Genomic DNA, 21,512 nt, shown 5'->3' on the forward strand with positions numbered 1-21,512 from the left:
CTGCTTCAACGCAAATATCCGATCAGCCAATCACATGGCAGCTGATCAGATAATTTAGGCATGTAGATTTGGTCAACATGATCTGCTGAAGTTCAAAGCAGGTCCCTCTCCTCCTTCTTTTCAGGAGGAAAAAAAAGTACTTTAGTCAGCAGTCCCCAAACTTTTTTGCACCACGGACCGGTTTTTGTCCAACAATATTTTCACGGACCGGCCTTTAAAGTGTTGCAGATAAATACAACAAAATAAAACCAGTGCTGATACCCAAAAAAAAAACAAAAAACGAACATTTATTCATGATGCACAGGAAAAGACCCAGGGAACCTGAGTTAATGATAAAAACGATTTAAAAAACAAACAAACAATAAAAACCCTGAAAACCATAAATGTCAACCCGAGCCTCAACTCTCGCAACGACTCACAGACCGGGACCAGTCCATGGCCCGAGGGTTGGGGACTGCTCCTTTAAGTAACTTTGAATGTGGTGCCAGATGGACTGGTCTGAGTGTTTTTCATCATGGATGAGCACCTGACAAATGTGCAGTATCTGTGTGATGCTATTATGTTAATATGGACCAAAAAACTTCATTTTGGACTCTACCAGCTGTTGGGGGAGATATTTTTAGCAGGTAATGCTGAGTTGTGTTAACCAGAGATTTGTTCAAATGTTTCGTGGAGACAACAGAAATCCTCGTGCCGTTAGATTTAAACACTGCATCTTAAAGTTGACCTGAAAACAAACCAATTAGCAAAAACAGCTAAAGCAAATCAACAGGTGAAAATTGTCCACAGGTTTCTCACTGCATGCAACACCTCACGTGGTCAGTTCATCCAGTTTTTTCTAAAAATATGGGATGAACTTTAATTGGAGCATCATATAATGAATTAACAATAATAACTGCTTTCCAAGGAGCATGTGCTCTTTTCCAGCTACACTGTCTCACAGCTTGTTTCATCTCAAATGGTCGGCAGATACTGGCAATCATCGCCTCACATCCTGTTTCTCGCTCTGCAATAACAAACAGTGGCATGTCATGAAGATGGAGAGGAAAATGGAGATGGAGTCTCCAGTCCAGAGGAAGCACGGGCCTAATGTTTTCAGATGTTTTGTCTATCAGATCTAAAATGACATATGGAACAGTCGTATATTTCAAACTGGCAAAACCGGTGGAAAAAAGGTGCCAGAAGCAAAGTGACCTGGCAGGGATTTCACTTCGATTTGGAAGTCTAAATGTCAGCACGTAGAGCTCCACTTAACACATAATATTTCCACAGCTCAACACACCCTGGCCTGCCTACTCTGCACTTGGCTCTAGCTCAGGATTCGACAAGTCTTCATGCACGCCGCGCAGACAGAACAGCACGCACGCGAGCTGCCCGCTTTCGATCTGCCAGCCAGAGAGCCGGACTTAACCAGGATATGTGAAATCCATTTTCCAGTCGATCTGAGTACAGCTTGTTGCAGGAGCTGATGCATGCAGTGGAGCCCGTCGACATAACATTTGGTTTCTGCAAAATTGGTCCCTTTTAAGCAAATTAAAGACTACTTTCAGAGATTTTTAAAATTTCACAAGCTCCTTTAAACTGCTCAGTGATCTTTTCACAAACAGCGTGCCGGGCATGTCCAAAAGTGATGCTTTAGGAGCTCTAACATTTGGGAAGCAGCAGGCTTTGATAATGGTGATTTAAGGCGATTCAGCGGCGCATTAGTAAAATAAACAGAGCTGATGACAAAGCTGAATGTCACTGAATACATTATTAAAGTCTCCCAGTACTCTCTAAAGTAGCCTTTAGGCATCAAGGTAGGTGAAATTGGAGAGCCGCACTTCACTCAAGCCTTCGGGCTAAAAATGAAAAAATTAACAATGCTTATAATGTTCCTGCCAGTTTCCTCTTTAAATTCATCTCCCATTCAAGTGCGCAAAAGCTTCTGCAAACTGATTCCCTCCGGCTTCTTAAATGTGAGAATTTGCTGCTTTTCCCACAGATTCCTATTGTGTTTATAGATGAAGAGATGGGTGTATGAGAAGCTGAATACATACAGGCTTTCTAAAATGAAAGATTTAAAAATAACTGATTCTTGTCTGCAACGTGCAACATGTTCATCTTTGCTTTGCTCTGGTAAAACTGATGGAGCAGCATAAGAACCAGTTCTCAACCTGCAGCAGGTCGTGGTTAGACTGACCCTCCTTCTTAATGCAGATCACGAGAGGAGAAACAGTAAGGCCAGTCAGCTGCAGGCCAAGAAAGAGAATTACCCAGTGATTAATCATTAAAATAAAAACCTAACGTGAGCTGCAAAATATACCTGGATAGGTGTTAATACACACAGACAGACTGCCCAAGTAAAGTTGCTGATATCCCTTTGTTTCTTTTCTTTTTAGACATTTAACTGAAAATAAATTTAAATTTGTTTTGTTTTTTTCACCACTTCTTCTAATATTTAATTCAAGAATAAATCCTTTGCATGTCTTTGCGGTTTAAAGTGATTTATACACTACATTATTAAAAGTGTTGACAGCACAGAAGGAGTTTCACTGGCCAGTGATCTTGATATTAAGAGGTGTGCGTCATTCCTCGACCAGCAGTTTAAACACTGATCTACTATCTTGCACCAGAAATGACAGTTGGTTGAAGAAATCTTTCCTATATTATTGAAGCACAGCAGCCTTGCTTGCCTTTTAGTTCTAAGATGTTACACCATCTCCTGCCATTAGCTGAAGCTGCTGTCCCAACAGGCGGCTGACACGTCCTCTCCGAGGAGGGTTGAAAAGTAGATGACAGCTGTGCAAACCGGTACACTTTGATGCAGAAAATGAGAGACTGTTTGTTGGTGATATAAAGTAAAACTTGCATAATGCGAGCGGAGAGACAAGTAACAACAGTCTGCGCGGGTGTCTGAACACCAGTCTGCAAACGTAGCTGACATTGTGCACGTGTAACTTGATAAACAGCACGAATGCCGCAAGTTTCAGAGATTACTGAAAACGTTCATCTAAAAGACACATGCAATATTAGCATGGCCGGTGTTTAATCTGGTCCATTAGTTGGGGCTCAGTTTTAAGTGGTTTCTTACAGAGAGACTAATTCTCCTTTTAAAAGCTCGTAAATTATTCATCAGAAATATCCCTTTAAATTAGATGATGTGCTGTGATCTAAACAATGCCTTCCCCACAGCTCAATTCGTTGCCTTGAAATTAATCGACTTGTGTTTTCCAACACCTCGTGACGTTCACCCAACCTAACATCACAAGTACAGACAGAAACACAGCCTCCCACTGGTGCCGAGAGACCGATCCCTGGATGCTGCAGGTGTCAGTCAGCCCCACAGCTGCTCCATAAATCTCGGCGGGGCCGACTAGCTCCAGCAAACCACTACTCTTCAGGAAACGGCACTTTGCTGACTAATGCTAGTGAGGAAGTTGAGGTTACGGGTGTGGTTGAATAAAGCTCTATGTCAGATGGCATGAAGGAGGAGGCATGATGGTGGCAGAACAGAGCCGGTGACCTACGCCTTTCTAATATATTTAGTGACCACTAATTGTTTTCTGACATGTTTCATCCACGTGACTGTTTTGTTTAAAGTCTGAACCTGTTGTTAAAATTTTAGACAAAAAAAAGCAAACTGATAGACAAAGCTGCAGCAGCAAATTTAGCTCTTCCATCACACATGAATGACTCACACGCTTAAAGTGTTTCTTTACTTTATGTGCTGATCAGAGCCCGAAGGCCCAAAGAGAATGGATGGTCTATTTGCCTAGATTACAGCTGGAGTTCACGTCACTGTGCTGTTTTCTAGAGGTGATCTCTGCTGTCCTGTATTCCTCACGACCTATTATTTTATCACCTCCCTCCAAAGACTAGCGAGAACTTTATAACTTTACAGTTTCAGATGCTAAGATAATAAGATTTAGATGACACCAGTGCCATTATCAGTGATGTTTTTATGTTGCCTCAGTTTTCTGTGTTGAAAAACGTAGGTCCACATATGTTTATTTTTACAGGTTTAATAGTAGAAAGATAAAAAGCATCTGGCTTCTTATCTTCTGTGTACTGTGCAAAGAATCAAGAATCGATAAGCTTGGATACTGCCCGGGTAGGTGGGCAACATTTCTGAATTTCCATCCCCAACTCTGATATTCTACATACTAAACAAAAGGGAAACACAGCAGGAGAGGATACTGTATCAAACATATTAAATTAACTAAACTGAAATCAATCCTCCAGCATATATTCACACAGTCACACAATGAAATGCTGAACACATCAATTTAAAAGGACTAACACTGACTTATTTGTCTCTGCATTTCATAGACTGTGTGGGTTTTTCAGCACCGCTGCACCTGGGAACATGCCTGTGAAAAGTTGGTTCCAAAATGTTGTGATGCTGTGTAAAATATCAATAAAAACCAAATGCAATGATTTGACAATCTCATGAACCCAGATTTTATTCACAGCAGAACTTAAAAGTCATTTCAAATGATTAGACTGGAAAAAAAGATCATTTTTGAATTTGATGGCAGCAACATGTCTCAATAAAGTTGGGGCCCGGCCATGTTTACCATTCAAGACAGTCTGGGAACTGAGGAGACCTCCTGCTGGACTTTTGGGAGAAGAAAGGTGTCCCATTCTTGCCTGATACAAAATTCAAATTCAAATTTTCTTACAATGATAGATTTTCACAGTCGTTTGATTTGATTTCTATGTTTTACTTTGGATAAAATCTGGGTTTGTCAGATTTACAAATGACTGCATTTTTAGTGTTGTATAAATCTGACACAAAAACTTTGCCGCAGGCTGAGAGCAGTTGCCCACCTCTCTTTTTAGCAGCGATGCCTGCAGGGACAAGTCTAAAACTGGAATAGGAATTTAATTTAATGAATTTTCACCACTGAAATATTTGTGCTGATTAAACCAGCAGTGTGTAAAGCAATTAAATGAGCTTATTTGTACTTACTAGAGGCTAGTAAAACTCTGATCTACTGGCCTGGGAGTCAGTGCGGAAAAATGTTGTTATGTTTGAGGCTGAAAAAATTATAAAGAATTGTTTCAAATAATGCAATTAAAAAATGTCAGCAACTTCCTGTAAAGACTCCACAATGGAGAACACTGGCTTGTATGCTCATCCGCACACACTCATACAATATTTCATCCTATGCATTCAGCACCTTCACAAAACAGGAAGAAACCAGATTATTTGGGATTAAATGCCATGCTCGCAGGCACGTCAGCATGCAGACTGAAAGACTGGGGCAGGACCAACAACTTTACAATCACTGGATACCTGGCCCTTCCTCCTTACCAGCAACAGTATAATGTCCACTTACGGGGACATTATACTGCTACTGTTCTATCAAAATTTTAAACAAATATCCTCATATGTGGCTCTCATTTTTCTTAAAAACAAAAATAAGGTAAAAGAAATAATCTGGTAATTCTTTGTTTTTACATTCATCGGGCCCCAATATGCCCAAATATCAAAGAGAAATTAAAAATGCATGCCGTGGAAGAGTTCGGGTCTTAGTAGGATTGCACCTTTAGTGCAGACTCTAGCTTTTCACTGTACTGGTCCATAACTTGATAGGATAAAGAAAAGGTTCTGTCTTATCAACACAAAAAAGGGAACTCTATATTAATAAAAAATAATAAAAATCTATCATTAAGCTATGGTATGTCTGCCTTCCTGTGACATTTAATGTATCGCAGCAATGTGAGCATGGGATCCAAAGTGATAAAACAAACTAAGCACCAAAGCTGCTTACAACCTGCAAAGTTACATAATCGGAGTAAGGTGAGCAGTAAAAGCACACGGTGGACACTGGAATAGAAATCACGCATTCATTATCCGCATTAACAGTGCGTTAATGTGGTTTGTGTGAGCTCTGCTCCGAGTTGTAAAGCACAGGCGTGCAGCAGCGAGACTGCAAACCAAATGACAGCTCGAGTTCCGTGAAATTAACACACACACGCGCACACACACACACACACGCTCGGTCTGAATGAATGTCATGCAGTTTAGAGAGCGGAGTGGAGCTTTCCTTTCAGCACCACCTTTACAAACAGAGCAAGCGCCGCTTCCAGCTTCCTCCTGCCTCTCTTCTATCACACTGCAAAGGAAAATTACCACCTTAAAGAAAATTAGAAAAACAACTTTCACTGCTTCCAGCCGAACCAAGCACTCATCTCCTGAGCTCACGAACACTTTTAAGCAGAGGCAAATCACCGCTGACACGTATCATTTCCAGCTGAAGTTAATTAAAAGGAGAGGTGAGCCGTTATTGGCCTACTTACCATCAATCGCCATGATGTTCTGTTTTGGCTTCAACCAAAGTGGGCGGTAAAGAAGGGGGAGCGGCCCACTGCAAGGGTGAGGAAAGGGGGGAACCCACGGTGTGGTACAGTCCGTGAGATGCTCGGGGAGGAAGCTGAACGTCTGCTGCACAAATACCACACACAGCTGAGAGGATACAGGCTGAATCATATGATCAGGAATTCTATTACTTATCAGAGTTTTGCTAGTCCGCTTAACATGACTAATTAGATTATATATATTAATATTATTCAGATCCTGACACATCTGAATCTAAAATCTGTTGTGTTAATATAAATTATTCTGGTTCACAAGACATTATAGGGGCTAAAATGGTAGAATGGGATCATTTAATTGCTCTGCTTGTTTATCATACCCATATTAATTCATTTGCTTCTATGCAGATATACTAAAATGTTCATCATCAGTCATTTTTATGTGAAAGCAGCTAATTCCTTTCATATAAAAATGACTGACTGCCTTTATTGTCACTTTGGGCATCAAGTATCTGCCTCAAGGTTTCTGCAGGAAGAAATCTCACTCGTCTGCGTCTGTTAGCCGCAGTTCACTGCGCAGCTATTACAATAAAATCACAGACTGACAAATATATGGTAGAAAACATATTTGCGATTGAAAATATCAAAGCAGCACACAGGTCGCACAAGAGTGCCAACAGGGACTTTGGCTCAGGCGCAGTTCAATTCAGTTTATTTATACGGCACAAAATCACAATAACAGTCATCTCAAGGTATTTTATTTTGTAAGGTAAAGACACTAAATAGTACAGAGAAAACCCACTATGACCACCTATGAACAAGCACTTGGCGAGAGTGGGCAGAAAAAACTCCCTTTTAACAGGAAGAGACCTCCAGCAGAACCAGGCTCAGCGAGGGTAAGTTTGCCGCGACTGGATGGGGGAGAGGGGAGGAAGACAGGACTGCAGAAACACTGTGGAAAAGTACCAGAGATTAATAATAACTGATGATGAAATGCAAAGTTGTGTATAAAACAAAAATGGCCCCAAGTTAAATCCAGAATATAATGTAATCTCCTTCTTCCTGAAGAATTTCAGAATTTCTTCTTTCATGTTTTATGTTCTGTTGTCCTTCTCTCTCTATGCTTCTCTTTTGTCTTTTTATCCCCTCAACTGATGCCAATCTGAGTGTGGTTCTGTTAAAATGGAGTTCTGTCTTCCCACTGTTGCCATAGTGCTGTTGACATGGGATCATTTGATCACTGAGGCTTTCTCACTTTGATTTGAAGGGTCTATTTTAAAGATAAAGTAGATATAAAAACTGAAATATACAGCTCTAGTGATAACTCCAGTGATATCAGTCTCACACTCACTCTCATGTTTTCATGTAACAGACACACCAGCTTGTTTAAGCTTCTTAAAAAATACCTGAAAATGGAAAGACCTTTTTCCATAGCGTCCAGCTTGAACAATAACTTTCTTTGATTGCAGCTGAAGGTCCAGTTCCAGTCCAGCTCCTACACCATCCCACTCCATGTGGAGTCACACATGCAGCCACTGGAGAGTCTTAAAAGGTGTTGTGGTAGAAATACAGAGGCACGCTTTGGGATGTCCTCGCCTTTCTATGATGCAAACAGAAACTTTCTCTGCAGCTTGAGCAGTTTAGATTATCAGATAGTGCACTGAGATCATCGGTTATTGAAAATTTATCTATTGCAATTAATTTTCATTCATACCCTGCTTTGTCTTAATTTTATCTTTAGTAATAGAAATTAGATTCAAACTAACTCTTTTTTATAAATATTGAAAGTTGGTTCATTTTGTTCATTGCTGAGACATGAAAGCAATGTCAGTTTTGTGAGCTTATTCTAGTAAGCCGTGATGCAGACTGGTTGTTGGAGGGCTTTTACAACCCACTTACATTTAAAACTAGTTGGCTTGGAACAGCACTTAATGTGATGGACCCTGCATGGCGATGGAAATGCAGTGAAAGTAGGGAGGTGCTGTATTGGCAGCTCCAGAAGTTAGTTAAACAGTAAAAAGAAAAAATCCCTCCTACATCTTTTCTTAAGCAGTGCTGCTTAACCTCAATAGAAAGGTCAATAAAAATGAGAAGCAGAACTCCAAAATAGAAAAGAATGCAGTGCAGCAGATCCCAGTGACACAGACAGGCTGCTTAATGGGACAGATATTTTAGATGTAGCTCTGCAGTGCGTTCTACATGTTTTGGCCCATTTGTTCCATTTTATGCAACACTTCCAATCCTGCTAAAGAGATTATCCACTTTAACTTTTGCCTTTAAGGCTTTCAGTATCTATAAAGTAAAAAAGAAGCTGGCAGTACAGCAGTGCTCAGAATGAGGACAGATATAAACTTCACTTCGATCATTTTAATGTATTTCATCATCTTAGTTTAACGGACATTTTTCTATTGCATGTTCCAGTGTGCTTCAACCCCCCCCCCCTTTTTAAGGCAATGCATACAATAAATGAGCCATTATTAGTATAATACTTGGGTAACAGTATCGTCAGTGCATTCAGTGCAATGGAAAACCTAATTGGTAGCGCTGAAAGACAGGAGGGCGGTTCACTCTGAAATACTGCACTGGCACATGGTTATAAACAGAATTGCAGTCCTGTTTAGTCCAGAATTTAACTTCATATCCTTCTTCCTGAATTATCAGGCCCTGTCATACATTTAAGACAATTCGGCACTTTTGACCCTAAAATATGTGAAAGATTCAGGAAATCCAGAGAAAACTATGCAGAGACAAAGCTGAAAAGTCTGTTTAAAGCTCCGCAGTCCAAAGACAAAAGATAGATATTCAAAAGCCTGCCCTTTGGTCCAATCAAATAATAATTCAACTGGACCTTAATGATAATTAGTCATATTTTATTGTCACTGCACATCAAAAAGTCAGCATGCGTACAAGGTAATTACATATGGCACAGAATATGCTGTGATACTGCAGACAGTGCTATTGCTTATTTCTCCATTCTGCACACATTCCTCTGTATCGAGGGACTATACTATACTATACTCATCTGCCTGGAGTCCTGAACTGTCACCCAATGGAAACATGTCGGCATGAAAAGCACAGGAGACCCTGATCTGTTGAGAGCTGAAATCCTGACTCAAACAAGCTTGAACAGTAATTTTGCTTTGAAAAGCTGCAGCATGTGCTTTTAGCTCCCAAACTGTAGAAGTGTGTAATTAAGGGCCTCTTCATTAACTCGGTAAAACATGTCACAGATTTTCATTTTAGTCATTTATAAATCTAATTGGTAACATATAATTGGAAGCACAGATTAAAGATTATGTTCATTTAGCATTTCTCTGCTGAGATCTGATTTCTTGCCACTAGATGTTCAACTGATGCTGATAGAGACCTGTGGAAGGAAGAAAGCACAGATTAGTTTAGATGGTTTAGGTAGGAAGTATTTTGAATAGTTCAGCCCCTAAAGTGATTAACCTGAAGACTGATTATTTGTGGATCAGGCTCCACCTGCTGAATGGTGTGGCTCACAGGTCAGTAAGTGGAAATCAATAAAAAAGGTGTCAACTGTAGATGATTGTAATCTACCTCTAAGCTGGTTTGACAGCTGCTAATTATCGCATGCCATTTACTTAAATTTTATGTAAAGTATAAAGAATGGATATTAGTATTCTGCATTTTAAATATTTAGGTGTTGTTTTTTTCTGATACATCTGCAGGTAAATTGATTTTTCAGTACAGCAGTGCTTCACATGACTCAGTGCTGCTTCACCCACCACCTCAGATCTTAATCACCAATTGCTGACGGTTGAAACGAGTGCCCAGTGGAGAGAGTGGACAGCTTCAAATACCTCGGAGTTCACATCACGCAGGACCTGTCATGGTCCTGTCACATCAACACCGTGGTGAAAAAGGCCAGACAGCGTCTCTACCACCTCAGACGCTTGAGAGACTTCCAACTGCCCTCCAAGGTGCTCAGGAACTTTTACTCGTGCACCATAGAGAGCATCCTGGCGGGAAACATCTTAACCTGGTTCGGGAACAGCACCATGCAGGACAGACGAGCTCTACAGAGGGTTGTGCGGTCAGCTGAGCGCACCATCCGCTCCGAGCTCCCTGACCTGCACTCAATCTACAGCAGGCGGTGCTGGACCAAGGCCAGGAAGATCGTGAAGGATCTCAGCCATCCCAACAACAGACTGTTCTCTCTGCTGAGGTCAGGAAAGCGATTCCGCTCCCTGAAGACCAACACAGAGAGACTGAGGAGGAGCTTCTTCCCGCAGGCGATACGGTCTCTCAATCACACCACCACACAGTACTGACCCACACATATGGTTCTTACACACACACTGGACATTCTGGACATTGTTTTTGCACACATTGTTTTTTTGCACAACACTGGTCACTATATTCTTCATTTCCGGTTAATACTTGTACAGCTGCTGTTATTGTGTATATATTTATTTATATTTAGATTTCTTCATACATTCTTATATAGTTCTATATTGTGTATTTTGTTGTACAGTTATTTTATTTTCAACTTTAATTTATATATTTTATCTTATTCTTCCCAGTTAAATTTACCCTTCATTCTAATTTGTGTTGTACAGTTATTTCATTTTTAACCTTAATTTATATTTTATTCGTTCCTAGTTAAATTTACCCTTTTTAATTTTTCATATTTATTTCCTATCTTATTCATAGCCTTTTCCTTTTTTGTTTTCTTTAGGTCACGAGCAGTTGTCCAAGCATTTCACTACATATCGTACTGTGTATGACTGTGTACGTGACAAATAAAATTTGAATTTGAATGTCAAAAATAAAGCAGGAGGGCTCTGGTTTCTAAGAACAGACTGACACTGACATGAAGTGTTTGTCTTAGCTCTTCAGATACAAAGAACGAGCTTCTTTCAACACACAGCCCACTGACATCCCTCACCTGAGTGGCAGGTATCAGTATCATCACTGATGGTACAGCAGTCGCAGAGCAATAAGTTATTTCCAGTGTTTTTAGGCAAGCTGATCATTTCTGTTAGAGTACTTAAAAAGCACTTTTGAGTTTCCAGGAGATATCAGAACACCCGAACTGTTCTGGATTTACCAACAATTACACAGTGTAGTGTAGTGTGAAATCATTGCCTCCCTGCGATGTGAATCTTGAAGGTCAGGTATTAAATACAGCACTGAGATGAAATATTCATACAGCATGCATTATTGAAATGAAAACCACTGCTGCCTGGGGTGTGATGGACATACTGTAATTTTCTATTGTACTAAAATCCTACAAGCCACAAATACCCTGCTTTAAACTTCTATGTATAAACAGCAACCTCTGGAGCTGAAAATTGAAATCCAGAAGTTGCAAAAACTGCAGTTCCTCTAATGACCACTTGAGGCGGGCTCCAAAACCAAGGCACCCCCCTTGGGGCCTTTTAGAGCATCGTCAATGGTGTTACCTAAACTAATTTAAACTTGTTGTGACCTACAGCTGGTCCAAAGACTTTACACTCACTGACTACTTTATTAGATATATCTGTTGAACTGCTCATTTGCACAAACATCTAATTATCCAATCAAATGGCAGCAACTCAGTGCGTTTATGCATGTAGACATGATCAAAACAAGCTGCTAAAGCACTACTGGGCATTACAATGGGGAAGAAATGTGATGTAAGTGACTTTGAATGTTTCATGGAGGTTGTTGACTTATTGGCTGGTCTGAGTTTTTCAGAACCTGTCGACCTGCTGGGATTTTCCCCAAAAATAATCTCTGGAGTTTACAGAAAATGGTTTGGAAAGGAGAAAATACCCAGCAAGCAGCAGTTCTCTGGAAGGAAATGACATGTTGAAGTCGGAGGTCCAGAGGAGGGTCAGGCTACCTCAAGCTGATAGGAAGGCAACAGTAAGTGAAATAAACACTTGCTATAAACAAGGTATGCAGAAGAGCTTCTCTGAATGCAGAAGGAGAATACCACACTGGGTGTCCTTCCTGTCAGCTAAGAAAAGGAAAATGAGGCTCATCAAAAACTGGGCGACAGGAGAATTAGAAAAACCTTGCCTCACCTGATGAGTCTTCTGTTATGACTTTCAGATGTTAAGGTCAGAGTTTGTCGTAACATGAAAGAATTGATCGATCCTGCCTTATATCAACAGTTCAAGCTGTTGGGGTTGTGTGGGAGATATTTTCTTCTCTGAGTACCACTCGAGCATTGTTACTCACCATGTCCATCCCTTTATGACCACAGTGTACTCATCACCTTCTTAACACACCATGGCACTTGAAACTCAGATCATCTCAGACTGATGTAAACTCTACTGAAACGGCCTTCACAGACACCAGATCCAATTTGCATTGTGAACGTGCAGCTGAGAAATCTGGGGCAACTGTGTGATCATGTCAATATGTACCAAAATCCCAGAGGAGGGTTGAATCTATGCCATGAAGACTTAAGGCGGCTCTGAAGGCAGAAGAGAGCCAATCTTTTACAAACAACATGTAACTAATAAAGTGGCCACGGTATCTGATCTAACCTGAGCTCACTGTGTGGCTTCAGTCGCCCCGTTTACTGATGAAGCTCAACCAACCTTCATTCATTTTTATCAAAATTAAACTGTAGTTAAGATCATCCTGTATAAAAGTATAGGATGATAGGACAAGTATAAAAAGTATAAAAAGTATCTGAATTTTCCTGAAACCCATGAAACCGAGCAGCTGTTGAATAACAAGTATTTTAATAGGAACCTGTTGCCATGATGAAATCCTCAACTCATCAAGCTTCATATTAAGATTCAGTATATGCTCCTATGCCGTCATCAGGTTGCCTTGGATACACGCAGCAGCTGCTCAGCTCTACCTTGTGATTCCCTGTCAAAAAACATGAGCAAACATTCCCAAATCGAGGCATCAATAACACGCCGTCTCTGCATCGTCATTCTGCTCCTCTTACTAATTTTAGAAACACAGTTTTTCAGCAATAAAGGAGCGATGCCTCACGGCGTGTGGCATGAGTTAAAAGCAGCGTGTTCGCGGGACACCGCGCTCTTTGACATGAACATCAATTACAGAGCATTCACTGCAGTGAGCCTGTGCATGTAGGGTACATTCAACAATGGGAAAACAAAAGGGGTGAAAAATGTTGATCACTGGCCGGCTCAGCCCAGCAGGACTGACCACTCACTGTGACCTTTACACTGCCACATGCAGTACGTGACAAACAGGCTGCAAGACCTTTGTAAAGTAAGAGAGCCCATACAGAAATCGTTAATTAGTAGACAAAATGTCAAGCTTCCTTTCTTTGTGTATTCAGCTGCAATTAGAAATATATTTTGTCTCTTTTATTTTTATTATTTCATTTATCTGAATGCTACAAAACAGCTTCATCCCGGTGAGAAATTGTTAAATAATTTCTTTTAGAGTCAGTGGAAGTGAAGTCACCTCTAACCGCATCCTTTGCTGATGCGGTGAGTATATACTGTAAGAATACTTCTACACTCACTTTGTTCACATGTGGGAAACTGTGTTCATAAGGTGGGATAAGAGTTTGACAGGGGAAAATGGAGGGGACTAATGGACAGGATAAATGGGACATTAATCGCATAAATAAATATGTGCAAATTACATGTACATATGTAGAGATGTGCATAACACATACACAGACATGCACCGCTCTCGCCACCTCCTCTGCTCATACTTGTTTACTTGTTCTATTTATAGCCGCAGCTCTGTTCAAATGCCCTCTGCTGGGCTCATCAAAGCTTTCTGTTGTCATAGAAATGGGCTGCTGCGACCATTAGCTCCTCTGTCAGTCCGCTTCCCAGATCACATCCACTAGAGGTGGGAGCACAGCTGCAGGTCAGGTAGATGGATGATGCAGACCAAGAATCTTTATCATGTGGGAACAGAGCGGAAAATTGTTCAGCCGTTAACAGAGCAGGTGAGGCGACACGTACCGGTTTCTCCCGGTCGTCTGAATGGACTGTGAGGCTGTTGTGTCACAGTGAGCAGCATTTACAACACAATCATGTCCGCACCATGTGTGACCTTGAAGTGCGAAGTGTCGACTGCGCTCCTGGGATTTACCTAGTCTAACCAGACTGCTCAGGGTTACTGCTGGAATAAACTGGTTTCTGCTTTCAATCAGAGACTGCAGCTGAATGAGAAGCATATACTTTAATGTTGTCTGAGCTAATCCTGAGATAACCTGCTTTTATATTTGCTCCTTTGTTACTGAATTAGATCCGATAGGGACGACGTGATGGCAGATTTCAACCTCTTTAAAATTTTCAGCAACAGATGTCCTTAAAAACCAAGCAGAGTGCTGTTCAGAGGAGCATAACAGGAAGACGATTTTCACTGTTTCATACTCAATAATAAAAACACTGTGCTGATTAGTTTTTGATGTGTTGCACAATTTTGAGTAATGCACCAAATGAAAGGGGCAATGAGCACTTTTGGTCCTGCACCCACCCTGCTTTGAGGGTCATTATCCATGCGTGAGAGCTGCGATCTGGGACCAAGCTCCAGCTATAGCTTGTTTTGAGCAGCCATCTAACCCACAGGATATATGACCTTTGAATGTTCAATGTTTGAATGGTTACCCAAAATGCAGTTTTTGCCAGTCAATTTTCAGAAAACAGACCCCCCCCTCCCTCCAGAGCACCAACGTTTGTTTGTGTTCTTTTACAATGTAGACATTGTGGTGTTTTGCTATTAGAACTGTTATTCAGTCATGCTTTAAAAAATGAAGAACATGCTTACTTCTTCTAAGGGAATTAATAAGATAAGCAGCAGGCAGGTGCTGGTCACCAAATGCACTTCTGTAAAAGGAGCAGTTTTGCTGGCCTGTAGCATACAGACCTTTCATTAATACAATGCCACAGCCTTTTTATTTTCCAGGCTTTTCTTCTGTCTATGCAGCTATTCAAATTGCATAAGTCTTTATTAATATTGCCGGTTATTCTGCAAAGGAAACCATCTAATATTTTCATTATAAAACTATAACAAATGCCTCAAAGGCTGTTTGAAATGCAGATTGAACCAGAACACACACTGCAACATGCACCTTTATCATAAATATCATTTTATCATCACGAAAAACTCCCATTTTCACCTCCACAAGATTACACGTGGAGCTGTTCTTATTTTAAAATTCAATCTTTTGTCGCTCGGGCTGCTTCTGAACAGACAATGCAGAGAAATACACAGGATTATGCAAGTGTTCACATCAAGCCCATTATCTGCCAGTGCTCTTTGTGAAGAACCTGATATCTTATGCAACTGTCTGAGAGCTGAGAAGGCAAACACTATCTCCAAGTTGTTAAAATGAACTCTGCACAGAGCAGTGAGGAGCTGTTTCCATAGTAATAGCCGCCTACACACAACACAAAGTGACCTGACTGCTAATTTTAATGTGACATGAACAACAAAGTCTGTTGTTTTGACTTAAAGCAAATCAAAGCAACAGCCTAGGAAATAATGGGGGGGTTGCATGGGTTTAACCACCCTGCAACCCCACCTTAACTTCAAAAATGTAAAATATAGTAAATCCTGCCCTTTAAAATATCTAATATCTTCTTTTACTGCGTGTCTACTTCAGTACTGTGACAAGCTGGACCTGTTCCCAGCTGTCAGGGTTAGAGGTAAGAGTTAAACCAATCCGATCGCAAAAACAATCTGACCAGCAGATTTTTCATGTGCAGTAACACGTGCATGAAAAATCAGCAGAGTATCCCAAAACGCACGGGGGAGTGCCGGAAATGCACATCAGAGGAAGGCAATGAAGCACCACCACCACCACCTCACAGCAAGTGAGGGTTTGAATGCACCAACTGATTGTGGCCTTACAGTGCGAGTTGTGAGGCCTGCGAAAGACGGGTGACCTCTCTGAGGTGTCCCCTACCCTCACCCTATCACAAGCTCCACCTCAACCACTACCTCGACCTGGATAAGCAGAAGAATATGGATGTATAGGTATTTATTAGTGGTGGGCAGATCGATCCAAATATCGATTGTATCGATACCAAGTCAGCATCGCTATTGGATCGATACCAAAATATGCAGCATTGCACACGACTAGTATTTATTCATAATATGAAAAATTTCCAAGCCTCTCTTTGCAATTTGCTATTTTGGCACTTCTGCTTAACATAGCACTTTACTAAACTGTGACACCTCAGTGCAGTGTAGTGTCCTTATCAGCTGATTCTGGGGGGACAAGGCAGTGATGGATATTTCAATGAATGACCCATGAATTCAGTTATGCATGGCAAACACTTTATTTTTATCTCGTTGCTTTGCTCTGGGTTTTATACTGTTTTTTTCATTGCATGTAGTCAAAACTGTCCATATTTGATGCTCTCTCCTTTCATGCCGAACACCACAGGGATCAGAGCAGAGATACTATCAGTGAGCAAGTGCCGTTTCTTGCTACGAGAGTCACCAACCAATACTCATTTTGTTGTCAACACACATGTGGGTAAACACAGTGTCACACTTCACTGAGACTTACTGCGGGCTTTCTGACAAACAAAATGGAAAAAAAGATGCTAATACTTGTCTGAAGTGTTTCTAACTTTGAGGCACTTTTGATTAGAGAGCTGTGACACCACCATGTGACAAAACTGTGTAACTGCATGCTAAGCAATAATTACTCAAAATGACATTTAAATTAAAACACTTAATAACTTATAAAGATTTAGCTCAGTTACTTAACATATAATCACACTAAAATATTATAAACTTTCTTTAAATTATATAAAGAGACTTTTGCTTTTAAATTTACAGTAAAACTGCACATTTCTTTATTTTTCCTTCCATTCACTGAAGTTTTTTCATCGTTATACACACCCTGCCCACACACACACACACACCTGCACGCATACAAAAGTTTAACTCTGCAGTTTGTGCTTCAGGTTGGTCAGTTGCTCCATGTTGATGGTGGAGCCACCGCACACAATCATCAGCAGAGGGCCCATGAGAGCTGGCAGACGACCTAAAATGAGGAGAAGCAGTAACTGATGTAGTCATTTCTCTGAACTGAGAAGGTCTCAACTGTCTCAGCCTGATGGACTGAAGTACTCATCAGCTGCTTCAGTATGAAGAAAACAGAAGGAAGGTGAGGACTTACCTTCATTTTGTAATCTGACTATGATACCGCTGTAGACAGCTGCCAGCGCTGCTCCACACGCCATCTCCACCAGCACGCGTTCCTCATCTGCAACCGGCATGCCATCACATTAACTCTGGTGCAATTTCCACTTAGTTGTGCATAATTTTTCAAACATTTTCCACTATTCAGCAAAGCCACAAAGCAGCAGGCTTAAAAGTTACTGATTAAAAAGTTTTGTCATGGTGTGAACATTGTTGCCATAGTTACTGAAGGTAGAGGTATTCAGACCCTTCACCTGAATTCTTTGCATGCGTGAATCATCCAAAAACCAACTTAAAGTGGACCCGCTTTGTACAATTCACATTTCCTCTGTAGAAGCCAGTGAAGGTGGCTCCGGCCTCTGGTTAGGATGCCTCCCTAGTTTCTCTCTTTGCAGGTTTCCAATCACACCCAACTGGGAGGAGATCCTGGAGTAGACCCAGAAACAGCTAGAGAGACGATACATCTCATCTGGTCTGGGAATACCTCAGGATCTCCAGGAAGAACAGAAAGTGTTGCTACCCTTTAAAGCCTAAACTGTCCTCTGACTGGCTGGCTGGGTAGGGCTCCTGACTTCATACAGATATGAAGTTCAAAAAAACCGACAGCAAAATGTTTCTAAAGTCTCAATGGAGAAGTGTTTGTTCTGTTATAAAATGATAAATTAGCATGTTTAGGGGCTTTTGTGACACTGCATTTTATGAGGGAAATTTAGGCAGCATTTTACTGCAAAACACAGAGGACAGGCTGCACTGGAGGTTGCCAGATTAATATGGGAAGATTAATGTGAGAGGGAAGAATTTAAAGTATTGCTGCACAGATCTGTGTTCTTTAGTTACATATTTAAGTTTATAGTGCAAAGCAGCCCTAGTCTAATATTTCACAAAGTGTTGTGCTATATAAGATTAGTATATGTTTTGTTGTATTAGATAAATTAACTACAACTGATGTTGTTCAGTATAAGTTAATAATAAGTACCAACAAGTATAGTGCTTGAATAAATGTGCTAATAAATTATTGCCTTCCCCTGGCTGTAGCTCTATCATTAATCATTAGACTTTCTCTGCCCCCAAGAGGGCAGAAAATGGCTTCCACAGGCCTGTATGGTTTGCAGTTAATTTCATTCATTCTGGGGCATAAAGACATGCTTGTCCAGCAGCTCGAAGTGAAGAAAAACATTGTACAGGGAAGCCAAACGAAAGCATTTATGTACAGGAAGTCTTTTACAGAGTAAAACCTCATTCTAATTTTCTGCAAAAACCCTTCTTTATACTCCTTATTATCAAAGTAACCGTGGAAACTGGAGGTATTAGGATGCACAGGATAGAAACAAAAGTCTACCATGCTGATTTGGACACTGACTTAATAGCATTTGGTGAGAATAAATGTGATGCAATATGAAAAAAAAAAAAAAACTATTACAGATTCATTAATTGACACTCATCACCAAGCTTAAAGGCAAATTCAGAGGTAAAAACACTCACCCAGGAATGTTTGGATAGCATGCAGAGCCTGCTGGTCGGTCACCAGCTCAGAGATGATTGTCAGCTCGCTGCTCTGGCTGTAGTCGAAGGCTTGTTTACAGGCTGTCTTCGCTCCAAGACATTTAGCCTCGCTGTGGAGAGGCAGTAGGTTTGATGGATGAGGGTACGTTCGAAACACTTCATTGCAAAAAACTTTTAAACTCCTTTAAAGTCAAACCTGGTGATGTCATCTAAAGTGACCAACTTCCCCGCTTTAATTGCAGCATTGAAACAGTGTGCCCCCACTGTTTCCATCGCGACGATGGGCACGTCTGTCCAGCCCACATCCTTGAGGCCCTGGATGACCCCACACAGGAGGCCCCCTCCGCCCACAGACACCACCACAGCTCCGGGCTTCACGCTGGGACCCAGAGAGGCAGTGACCTCTGCAATCATACTGGCGTGGCCTTCCCTGTATGGGTGAGTGCGTGGACACAGGTACAGTTTGAAAGCGAGTCTTTTTAAAGTGCCCTGTGCTTTAATGAGGAGGTTCTCTACCATAGCAAGGGGTGATCGAATGGAGCAACATAAGTAAGCCCTTCAGTTTCTGCCAGTTTGAGAGCCTCTGCGTTGGCATCATCCCAAACCTGCAAAGATAAGAGTCTTAGTCTTCTTTAAAAAAAAAAAATTAAAAAAAAATCTAAATTCTGGATTTTAAACCATCATATCAGTGAGCTTCACCTTGCCTACAATTCTGACAGTAGCACCCTGATCATGGAGTCTCTGGACCACCAATGGAGGAGTGGAGGAGGGAACTATGATGGTGGCTGGCACGCCCATTTTTTGGGCTGCATATGCTGCAGCCATACCTGCATTACCACCTGAAAAAACACCACCTTCAATACTAAAGAAACACACTAATGACACTGCATTGTAATGAGAATATGATGTTTAACAGGACAGAGTCACCTGAAGAGCAGATTACTCCTTTGGAGTGTCTGGCGAGCTGCAACGACACATTAAACAGTCACTGTGTGACAATGTGGATCTGAAGAAAGGGAGCACGCGTGAGGGGGGCTGTAAAGATTCCCACCTGCTGGCAGAGGTGCCCGATGCCACGGATCTTGAAGGAACCAGAGGGCTGTGCATTCTCCATTTTTAGATAGACAGTGGTTCCCACCCTCTTGGACATGTTGATGCTCTCCAGCAGCGGTGTCTTCAGGTGGAAAACCTCTGCCATGGTGCACCTAGATGCCAATGAAAGAGAAGCAGTAAAAACTCCACAGAGTGCAAGTGGGTGGTACAGTGGAAAAGTTGTTCATCTTTTATACACATTTTCATCTTCTGTTAGGTTTATTGGTAGTCAGAGCACAACTATCACCAGCTCTCAGATTGCAGTGCTGAAGAAAGAGAAGAAACAAAGAAGTTGCCTCTGCACAATTTGTGTTAATTTAAGGCACTGAACTCTTGAGTCATTTTTCATTGGCAGACTGTCTTTCACATGTAATTTCACTTTAATCTTTCTGATCTGATTTAAAATCAACTGCATCATATTTTATTAGTAACCATGAGAATATCACCCCCCCCCCCCCCCCCTTCTCTGTGTACTGTATTCACCTACTGTGAATATTGTAACTTTGATTTTTCTAATCTCATCTATTCTGTTTATTACTGCACAAATCATTTCTCCCACTTTCCACCGAAATCTGTAAAACCACCATCCTTCACTTCCTTCTTTCCATTGTTGTTGCCACCTTCAGTTTCTGCTTCTTTCCTGATAAACCCGAGTGTTAAATTATTTTCCTTGGCTTCCTTCGAAACCTAATCTCACATTTTCCAATGATACCAAACGTGCCAGAGCACATAAAAACACCCCAATGTGTGAATTCTTTAGTATTTCTCTTGGAATGCCCGGTCTATTGCCTGTGTAAATACACTGTAAATGGGTTCGTTTTTAATATTAACTACTATCACCGTTTGAATTATGTACCAAGCATGGGCAGTGTTGCTTTCAATAATAAAATAAATTGTCCAAAGTGGAAAATCAGGTATTTATATTCTTCACTTTAATCTTCAGCAGCTCTCTTTAGGGGTCGAATCTTCTCGCCTCTGTGGCAGCAAAACCTGTCTGCCAGCGGAACTTTATTAACACAACAAAGCAATAATTAACATAAAGCGTCCGAAATGCTACGTTGTAATTTGGGATATCAAATACAAACCATTATATAAACCTCTGACTTACGTTCGGTTAAAATGTCTTCGTGAATGAGCCCCGCAACAAAAATTAATCAACTGTTTTCTTTTGGAAAATGTATTACAGTTTCACCAGACGCTACGCTACATACGAATGTAGCACATTGTACCGGAAAAGCATCCAATAGTAACAAGACTACTTCCGGTCACTGCTTCAAAATAAGTGTTTGATTAAAACCAATGACTGTAGAAACTTAAAGTGAATTTACTGCTGGAAACAAGATTATATTACGTTTGCCTAAAATAAACTTAAACTAAGTGTAAAAAAAAAAAGCATTTTAGACAAATAAAATTACAAGATAACAAAACTAAATAACATAATTGTCTAAAAAGTGTCTTAACAATTCGTCAGTTTCGCCAACTATGTCAGCACA

The 21,512-nt window shown here is 40.8% G+C and overlaps 2 protein-coding genes across 3 annotated transcripts in view; both read right to left on the bottom strand.

The window, feature by feature from the left end:
* Positions 1-6,311, bottom strand: part of syt14a (synaptotagmin XIVa) — a gene marked incomplete at its 3' end in the record, with an annotated part of 53,527 nt that extends 47,216 nt beyond the window's left edge. For both annotated transcript variants that reach the window (XM_082516158.1, XM_082516157.1), the window contains exon 1: positions 6,289-6,311. In XM_082516158.1, the coding sequence (XP_082372284.1) occupies positions 6,289-6,301 (13 nt within the window). In that variant the 5' untranslated portion in view covers positions 6,302-6,311. The remainder of the gene's footprint in view (positions 1-6,288) is intronic.
* A 10,215-nt stretch (positions 6,312-16,526) lies between these two features.
* On the bottom strand, positions 16,527-21,269 carry sdsl (serine dehydratase-like). The gene is made up of 9 exons (XM_082516164.1): positions 21,128-21,269; positions 19,979-20,132; positions 19,855-19,891; positions 19,627-19,766; positions 19,444-19,532; positions 19,124-19,357; positions 18,907-19,037; positions 17,402-17,488; positions 16,527-17,266 (listed from the first exon to the last, which is right to left on the bottom strand). Exons 2-9 carry the CDS (start codon positions 20,123-20,125, stop codon positions 17,163-17,165), a joined length of 969 nt encoding a protein of 322 aa, XP_082372290.1. The 5' UTR covers positions 20,126-20,132; positions 21,128-21,269; the 3' UTR covers positions 16,527-17,162.
* Between the last annotated feature and the right edge of the window lie 243 nt (positions 21,270-21,512).

The sequence above is a fragment of the Aulonocara stuartgranti genome, assembly GCF_965226115.1.
Source record: "Aulonocara stuartgranti genome assembly, chromosome: 19".
Classification (NCBI taxonomy): Eukaryota; Metazoa; Chordata; class Actinopteri; order Cichliformes; family Cichlidae; genus Aulonocara; species Aulonocara stuartgranti.

What these genes read in the sequence shown, in the direction of transcription:
- sdsl (XM_082516164.1), bottom strand. Translation starts at nt 20,125, where the DNA reads ATGGCAGAGGTTTTCCACCTGAAGACACCGCTGCTGGAGAGCATCAAC. An exon ending in CTGTCAGAATTGTAGGCAAG is followed by an intron (nt 19,533 to 19,626) that starts GTGAAGCTCACT and finishes TTATCTTTGCAG; the next exon opens with GTTTGGGATGATGCCAACGC. An exon ending in TTCGATCACCCCTTGCTATG is followed by an intron (nt 19,358 to 19,443) that starts GTAGAGAACCTC and finishes TCACCCATACAG; the next exon opens with GGAAGGCCACGCCAGTATGA.